The 9,517-nt window shown below is 45.9% G+C and overlaps 1 protein-coding gene across 1 annotated transcript; it reads right to left on the reverse strand.

Annotated features, from left to right (window-relative positions):
- Nucleotides 1-3,544: 3,544 nt before the first annotated feature.
- LOC142769316 (solute carrier family 22 member 7-like) lies at nt 3,545-5,437 on the reverse strand. Its single transcript, XM_075872457.1, has one exon. The coding sequence runs from the start codon at nt 5,435-5,437 to the stop codon at nt 3,572-3,574; it is 1,866 nt and encodes a 621-aa protein (XP_075728572.1). The 3' UTR covers nt 3,545-3,571.
- Between the last annotated feature and the right edge of the window lie 4,080 nt (nt 5,438-9,517).

Here is a 9,517-nt window from a genome sequence, read left to right on the forward strand (position 1 = left end):
TTTACTGGATGGCAGCTATGGAGAAAAAACCGGCTTTGAGTAACTACCGAAAGGGCAAAAATGAAATAAGGAGGGAGGCATTTTACGATAATTCAAGGGGAAGCGCTTTACTGTTTGAAGCGAGATCGGGTTGCCTTAGAACGCGTAGTTATAAAGCAAGATTCAGTAAAGAAGAAGAACAATGCACATGCTGCGGGAAAGATAAGGAAACGGCGGAGCATGTTCTGATTGAATGTGGAGATATCCACCCAGGTGTACGTTTGGGCACGAGCCTACAGGAAGCCTTGGGTTTTAGGGACAACAATGGAAAGCTGAACACACCCGCGATTGAAATAAGTAAGAGACGGTTAGAGTATTGGTGGCAGAAAATTAGAGAGAAAGGACAAAAATAAATATTGGAAAAATAAAATATGGACAGTGTGCCGTAAATGGCAGAGAACTTAAGCTGAAAATTTACCTTTTTTTCCATTAAGATAGAATTTATCGAAGTAGAGGCATTAGGCCAACATAAAAAGAAAAAAAGGTTTTTTTTTTTGTCGAGCCTGGTGGCATACTTGTCACCACCCCGTTATAAAGGGGACGCTCATAGCATCCATCCATCCATGTAGCCACCTCTCGTTTAGTTCTTGTAGTGTTTACTAGATGGTGGTACTTGTAGCTGATGATGAAAAGATGCAAGATGTTATAAACTAGAAAGCGGTGCTTGTAGTTGATGAAAGACGCGAGATCTTATAAAATAGGAATGATGTCACATATGGCGCGTGTCATTGGTTGAAGGCAATCGTTCGATTTAGTGCGGCGACGTACGCTAGGGGGAGCGTTGTAATAAAATCCGTTCGCTGTTGGCGCGCGCTCGGAGTCGCCGGATGGATAAGGCTGCACAGCGGAGAGAGCGCAAGGCGGCAGCCGCGCGCGCTCGCAGATAGAATCCCGATGTGCGAGCGCGCGAGGCAAGGGACATCGCAAGCCATCCATCGTAAGAACAAATAAAAGTTGATTTGTGTATATACACACACAGCGTTTCTCACGTCTTTACATGATGATCGACTGGGCGAATTACACGGAAGATTCACAGTTTACCGATGAATCCCTCCGGAGCTTCGCCCTTTTATCGTCATTCACCCCGTGAATATGCCGTAATTTTTTTTTTCTTTTTACTAGCAGACGCTGCCTGCGTCGGGCTTCCGAGGTGAGACATGGGGAGAGAAGCGGCACTTGGCTAAGTACGCGACCATGCAGGCACTAGACGTGAGGCACGAGCATTCGCAGTAGGGGTGTGGACGACGCCGCCGACGTTAGATGGACACGGTGCGACAAAGAAATGACCGACATTTGAAAATTGCTTGAGTGAAAGCTCTCGCAATGCTTTCGCAGAAATAACGAAGCTAATTTTTGCCCTCCAAACATCTCAGAAACAAGCTCTTTTCTGGTGGTACCCTTTTAAACATCAAGTGGCTTTGATCTGTTAGTCTGTAGACTACGAAAGTTATAAATTAAACGTTAGCTGTTTCTGATGAAATAACACACAGGAAGGACTATCGATGACTTAATAGACAAAAAACTTTGCCTTGAATTTAAGGCCTACTAAACGAAACTAATAACACAAAGATGAACTTTGAGTACTAACTAACTTAAAAACGTTCCCGCGTTAAACTCTTTGGGCATGCGAGGAAAATGCTCCTTCTCCGTCACCGTTCGTTTTCATTTGTGTGAGTGCGGCTCTCGCTGACGCGTGCATCGAGCATTTCGGCGGCGTCCCTTCGGCGTCTCACCCACAGTCAGGATTCCTGGGGCTTCGGCCAAGAAGTCGCCGACTCCTGGGGCCCCTGGGAGGATGGCGTCGAGGTCAGTATGCAGCCCGCCAAAAGAACATTGTTTCACATTTACTGTTCCTGAAGGCGCGGTCTCCGTCGATGAGATCATCGAGTGCCTCGAAGAGACGAGCGGTACAGAAGGGATGCTGTTCCTGCAACACTTCGGTGCTTTGAAGTACTTGGTAGCAACGAAGACAGCGGAATAAACCACCAAGCTCATGGCAGCGGTGGCGGCGGTGGCGGCGGACGACTGCACGTCACCCCAGTCGTGATCTCACAACAGCTATCGCTGTAAAAGATGTTGTGTACAAAACTCTTCACACGTTGAAAGGAATACGTCGGTCTAACAGGTCGTTGCCTGAATGTGCGCCTTCGTGAACATGAAGGGGGCCCTGTACTCGCACTTAGCGATGCAATGCAAGGATTGCACTTGCCGCCAAAATTTTCAGACACACGAATATTTGACAGGCAGAAGAAGCGGACGACTAGAAAAATAATAGAAGTATATCGAATTAAGAAAGAAGGTGAACAGCACGTCAGCCAGGCGTCTGTTCTACTAATGGATTCGGAATTTGCTTTTTTGGACGTAATGGAACTCAGTGCATTATCCTTTTTTGTTTTCTTTTCTTGCTTTTTTACGGGGGGGGGGGGGGGGTGTTTTCCCGTCTATGTGCTATCGATTATGGGAGCGGCTTTTTCGTTGTATCACGTTGTTCATGATAACCGGGGTGGTTTTAAATGACGTACTTACATGCATGTTATGCTTATATAAGTGTTGGTTTTCAAATAAACACTTATAGTTGCTAGTAAGTACTCGTCCTGTTCACTTTCCGTGTGTTGGTACTCTTTGGCGCTTGTTTCATCACGAATCATCTAGCTGCGGTCAATTTTCACGCAATTGCGATGTATGCTTCAGCGAAGGCTCCGTTGGTTGTGAGCAACAAATCATCATCTTGTCTAGGGCCGAAATATTGAGACAGCTAGAAATAAAAAAAATATTTTCAAACCAGAGTGGGGACAGAACTAAGGTCAGTCACACGGCAAGTAGGTGTTCATGTGCATGTTTACTTGCTTATTTAGGACACAGGCTACTTGGAGTTACAGTGCAAATATTTTCCTCTGGTTGTAAATGCAGCGAAAATGACTTTCATTCTTTACAAACACACGCGCCCAGTATACGCTGTCTTCACAATGCAACGTGCTGTATCGCAGTACTGTTGCCTGCTACAAGCGTAGATTGTCATCGAGCGTCAGAACGTATGATTACCATAGTGACTTCATGGTCTAAAGCTGGCCACCCAATACACAATGCAGACGTGTTACTGCACGTATTCCCTCAAGAGTGCGTATGGGACGCATAGCAACTTCCGAAAACATTTTAAGCGCATTACTACACATGGTGTAAAGCATACTACTTATCCACAAAATGGTGCCATAAGAGAAGACTCTGCTGACACAAGCCACTTTCCAATTCACTGGTTACGTTGTAGTAATGCATTGTTTAAACTTCTCGAGTAACATCAAACATTAAATACTATGCGCTAAGTAGTTGAAGCAAGAACTTCAGGAACAGGATATCACTATCGTGTTCAACTCTTAAAGGCGAAGCTTAAAGCTATGCCATTTTTTTTAATATCGGCGAACGGCGACAAGACATTCAGGAAACGGAGTAGAAACTTCTAGGAAACATCATATATTCTATGTCGCAAGACAAAATAAACAGCACACAAAGTGTTTCCCCCGAGTTTCCCATTAATTCACTCAGGTGCTTCTGTGGCATTAGACCGCGGGTATGCCTTAGGGGCACCCGAGCTGCTATCGCCAGTGCGCTTTGGTCTCCGCCTCTGTGATGAGCGGGTGTTATCCGTGCTCGGCGCGCTGGACCTTTTGCGCATCGTGTTACCCTCCAGCGTCCGTCTCATGTGATCCATGTTCAGTCTGACGGAGTCTGTTGGTTCCCGGGCTGTGATTTTCGCATCTTCGACCACCGTCGTCTTCGGCAGATTACGAATCATCAGAAGGGATGCGAAAGGGAAGAGGGCCGTCGTGGCGAAAACTAGGTGTTCGTACCCGGTGGGCAGCAAACGGAGCGTCAAAAGCGCACACACTGATGCAACACGGCAGAAGCCGAATGCATAGCAGAGGACGCCACTTCGAAGTGCAGATGGGAAGAGCTCCATGCAGTAAGTCAAGCAGTGGATGACCAATACGTTCGACACACCCTTACAAAGCACGAGAAAAGCTTTCGTGAGCATGCGCAATCTGAGAGTGGCGGCGATACTTAGCGAAGACTGCATGCAGCCAATCATCACGAAACAAACGCTAAGTACGGTTACGAGTGAGACGCCGGTGATCAGGTGGTGCATCATCACGCCTACCACCAGCATTATGACGACCGTGAAAGCCGGAATCCAGAAGTCTTTGTACTGGACCACGTGCACGGCGTCGATGTATAACACGATCGATATAGAAAAAATTATTACGAACATGGCCAGCGCTCGTCGCCTGAGAGAACGAGCGTCGATCAAGTCTCCTCTGTCGCCGCCTTCACGACCCGCGTTGTTCTTGAGTTGTTCCTTCAGCTTCTGCACCATACTGGCCGTCGCTGGTAGCGGAAAGTTGTTGATGGCAGCCGCTCGCATCATAACCGCTTCGGCCTCGTCGAGTCTTCCCTTCGCGACAAGCCAGCGCGGTGACTCTCGTGCGAACCACAGCGCGGGAAAGAGCAAAGCAGCCGGCGCGAGGAAGATGACCTGCTTCAGACGCCAGTTTGTGTTGACTAGCTTCACCACGATGTTCCATATCTCCCACAAGGCCAGGCTTATGATGGCCACAGTGAGTACCTGCTGAGGCCTCTGAGCATGTGTCATCGTGTCGAACGGGACAACGAAGGTGGCAACCGCGTTGACGGCCACGCTGCACCCAGCTAGGAAACAAGCCGTCGCGTAAAACAGGTATCTAGTAGCCATGAAAGTGCATATCATGCAGATCAGCATCAACACGGCAGAGCACTGCAGCACCGTTTTCGGACCAATGTAGTCTTCGAACGACCCGACGAGGAAAAGACCAACAACGCTACCGAAGCTCTGCATGCTTACGAGTACGAATCGCATCAGCCGCCGCTCGCACACCATGTTCCAAGTGCTCACTGCACTGCTCTCAGCTGTTTGAACGTCGTAGTCCCACGCATCGCAGGGCACGTCGCGCGTGTCGTTGTTGTCCTGGGCTTGGTCGACGAAGCACTGGTTGTGCCACGATCCTGCCGTGGGTGTTAGAGCGTCCACGTCCTGGCGGTTCACTAAGGTGTAGCGTTCAGCCGGTGGCTTGCAGCGTTCGTAGACGTGGCAGCGGCTGAAACGCCCATCTGCTTCCATCGGTATGGCAATATGCTTCCATTCATCGGTGGAGATGTTCAAGCCAACGGGGGGCTTGCACCAGTGGTCCACGTCACCAGTGACGAGGGGCACCAGGAGGGTTTGGCCGTGACCCATGAAGGTTCCTAGAAGAATGATCAATAGCATCCGCTTCTGGAAAGGGCCATGGCCAAAGCATTGGTCGCAGTCGAACGACTCGCTCGTACGCAGGTCGACACCGGCAAGCCGACTCAGGAACAAAAGGTCCATGAGTTTGCTCTGAGGTGCTGCTTGTCGGGTTCAATGCGGAAATCGTTCTCAGACGGGAGCTGATTTATGTTGACCGGCCGCTGTGATCACTTCTTTTTCTTTGTGAACAACGCATATTGGTCCCCATGACATCGCGTGGTCACGAGCCCTTCAACGTTGGTGTCATTCTCTTCTAGCATTTGCTGCACTGCGTTTCAGTGCTCACCACGGATTACACTTAGATTCCGATTCAGCATAGAAGTATTCAAGCTATATTACGGGATAGATAAACCGGGAACGAAAATGTGGATCCTGCATACACTGGAAGCGGACTGCGAATCGTCGTGACGAGCATCGTTGCCCAATGTTATTCGTGAAACACAAGTGCGCAGGCAACTGTTGAACGATGGTCGATATACTAACCGATGTATACGTCACTGATCCCCCTTGTGTGGTAGGGGGGATCGGAAACCGAGGATCCTGGAATCGCCTCATGGTTGGTAAAGATGGGCGAGGTTGATGCTTGCCTAAAGCAGTGTTTGGTGTAGAATCCATGTTCCGATTAAGAAACTTCAAGTTCAATGTATAGCTGGCTGTCAAAAAGAATATAGCTCCATACGGTTGTTTTGCTTAGAAATAACAATATATCATGTTATAGCGAAGACGCACTTACATTAAACTCCACGATAATCATAAACGTGACAAGTCACATCTAGTTCTCATGCCAATCTTTCTTTTTTTTTCAGTAGGGGATATTCAAAATGTACAGCGGCTTCTCTTCGAAAATTTCGGAGTCTTCATTCACTATGTTTTTTTTTTTGGAGAGAGAGAATGAGGCCAGTCGCACCTTGAAGCCCTTAAAGTGCTTGCTTGCTTGCTTGTTCCTTTCTTTTGTGGCTCTCACCCACCAAGGGGGATTGGCCAAGAAGCCGGTGGTTAATGCAAGTAAATACCTATAGAATTTCTAGATTAGGGGAACATGATTACTGTGTTTTGACTGTGAAATTAATTTGGCGCAATGCCAGAAAAAAAAAGAAAAAAAAGGGGGGGGGGAGAAATAATAGAATTTGTTGAATATCTGTGGTGGAATCGTTATATGAAGTTCTCCTGAAAGTTGAATCATTGCAGTGTGTCAGCTAAATATTAAGTGGTAGTGTGACTCGTAAAATTCGAGAGCTGATCGCTGACTCAGCAAGGTAATCTTCTTGTGTTATATATGAATTCGCAGAGAGCCCCGCAGATGTTCCTGTCGCTGTGTCTCAATGAAGTGGCCCCAAAAGACAAAATATTGGGAGTATTAAGTGATATTCCTAATTTTCTGAATAATATTTCGAAGCAGTTTTTTCTTTGATTTTTGAATCGGTGACATGTAATAAGAAAATGGTCGATATGTTCAGGTTCGTTACAGCTTGAGCACAGAGGGGATGGCACCAGACCAGACCTGTTTAAGTAGAAATTAAGAAGTGGTACACGGCAACGTAATTTTGTTACCAAGACTTCCAATTTACGCGTGGGACACCATTTATTATTCCATGTGAAGTGCAGGTGCGAGAAATCTGGATTCGGTATCATGGTTTTTGATGAGTCTTCAAGAAGGGAAAGTTTTCTAAACCTCGCTGCTGTTACATAAGCTGTAGAAGGCATGATTGGCACAATCAGAAGACCAAGAGATGTTCGCCCAAGTTTGTCAGCCATCTCGTTTATAAATATACCACGATGACCTGGCACCCATATCATTCGCACTCGACGAATGTTTGCTGGGATTAATGATTTAAAAGTCTCTAGTACTGCTGATGTCGACGACGATGATAAGAATGAACACACGGAATACGAGTCAGTCACTATCACAGCTGTCGAATGAGTCGCTGGAAGTTTACGAATAGCTAGTATAACGGCCATTAATTCCGCTTCAAATATTGGTGTATAATCTGGGAGGCGTAATGAAAATGACCAGAATAATGAGAGAGAGAAAATACCCACACCTGCCTTCTCGCCACTCATAGATGCATCCGTTGCAATTACTGTATTAGTATCTAATTGAGACAGGTGTTGTTCTAATAAACCAATCAAATATTTAGAGGGCAAGTGTTTAGCGTTCATGGGGAAGATATCGTCAAATTCTATTTGCACTTGGCCGATTGGTTTGACAGATGATGTGATCTCGAATATATTAACATTTAAAGCGTCTAGAAGTGTTTGAACAAATAGCACTTGGGGTTTATATACACGGGACCAATGCTCATTGAAAAAGACACCAGGCTCGGCAAAGAATACAAATTGTCGCCTTCTTAAAGTGGATTCAGAAAATTTTAAATAGGTGTTCACTGTTAAAATACGAAATCTGCAAGCAAGGGTGGGTATCCGAGCTTCTTGATACAAAACATTGTTAGCTGTGAATTTTGGCACACCTAAACAACTACGTAGGGCTTCCCGCTCTAAGAGAATGAGGGGGTTTATTTTGTATGCTGGTCCACCAGAGAATAGTACACATCCGAATTCAAGAATCGGACGAACGTACATGCGATAAATCATGATCAGTGTATCTCTGCGAAGACCGGAACGGGGGCGGCCAAGCCTACCTATCATTCCAACAGCGCGTGTAGCCTTAATTTTAATATATTAAATGTGGTCACGCCAGCTCAGTTTTTGATCGTACAGTACACCCAGATATTTAACACAATTAACCTGGGGTACTATTTCTTGATGGTACTGAAGAGAAATAGTAACTGGTGCGTCCAACGGAAAAACTATTATAGCACTTTTAGTTACGTTCAGGTTCATATGAATTTTCTGAAACCAGGTTTCCAATGTTGCCCAATAACACTGTAAAGTCGAATGTAGTGAATAAATATCGTTGTCAGAAGCAAAGAACGCGATATCATCTGCATATACATATACGTGTACCTTATCACTCTGTGGTATTGAACTTAACAAAATGTTAAATAGCACAGGCGATAGAACAGAGCCTTGAGGAACACCTCGCGTAGTCACGAGCCCTTCAACGTTGGTGTCATTCTCTTCTAGCATTTGCTGCACTGCGTTTCAGTGCTCACTTAGATTCCGATTCAGCATAGAAGTATTCAAGCTATAGTACGGGATAGATAAACCGGGAACGAAAATGTGGATCCTGCATACATTGGAAGCGTACTGCGAATCGTCGTGACGAGCATCATTGCCCAATGTTATTCGTGAAACACAAGTGTGCAGGCAACTGTTGAACTGTGGTCGATATACCAACCGATGTATACGTCACTGATCCCCCTTGTGTGGTAGGGGGGATCGGAAACCGAGGATCCTGGAATTGCCTCATGGTTGGTAGAGATGGGTGAGGTTGATGCTTGCCTAAAGCAGTGTTTGGTGTAGAACCCATGTTCTGATTAAGAAACTTCAAGTTCAATGTATAGCTGGCTGTCAAAAAGAATATAGCTCCATACGGTTGCTTTGCTTAGAAATAACAATATATCATGTTATAGCGAATACGCACTTACATTAAACTCCACGATAATCATAAACGTGACAAGTCACAGCTAGTTCTCGTGCTAATTTTTCTTTTTTTTTTCAGTAGGGAATATTCAAAATGTACAGCGGCTTCTTTTCGAAAATTTCGTTGTCTCCATTCACTATGCATTTTTTGGAGAGAGAGAATGAGGCCAGTCGTACCTTGTAGCCCTTAAAGTGCTAGCTGCTGGTTTTGATCTTCGTTCTCCAAAGAGTTGCAAATGATGTGTCCACTGCTCAGCCTTTTAGGCTGACACAGAGCAAGTTTGACGGCCCGTGATCGAGACGTTCATCACGAACGTTGTGAACTGTTCGTTTTCTTCTGTGCGTCAGTGAAGAACTTTCAACAATATATAAATTTAAAAAGGAAACTCATATTTAATGATTTGATATGTGGGGTTTGACGTCCCAAAACCACCATGTGATTATGAGAGACACCGTAGTGGTGGGCTCCGGAAATTTAGACTACCTGGGGTTCTTTAACGTGCACCCAAATCTGAGCACACGGGCCTACAACATTTCCTCCTCCATCGAAAATGCAGCCGCCGCAGTCGGGATTCGATCCCGCGACCTGCGGGTCAGCAGCCGAGTACCTTAGCCACT

This window comes from Rhipicephalus microplus, chromosome 8, assembly GCF_043290135.1.
Source record: "Rhipicephalus microplus isolate Deutch F79 chromosome 8, USDA_Rmic, whole genome shotgun sequence".
NCBI lineage: Eukaryota > Metazoa > Arthropoda > Arachnida > Ixodida > Ixodidae > Rhipicephalus > Rhipicephalus microplus.

Bases quoted from the DNA above. Each gene is read 5' to 3' on its own strand.
- LOC142769316 (XM_075872457.1), bottom strand. From the start codon at position 5,437: ATGGACCTTTTGTTCCTGAGTCGGCTTGCCGGTGTCGACCTGCGTACG.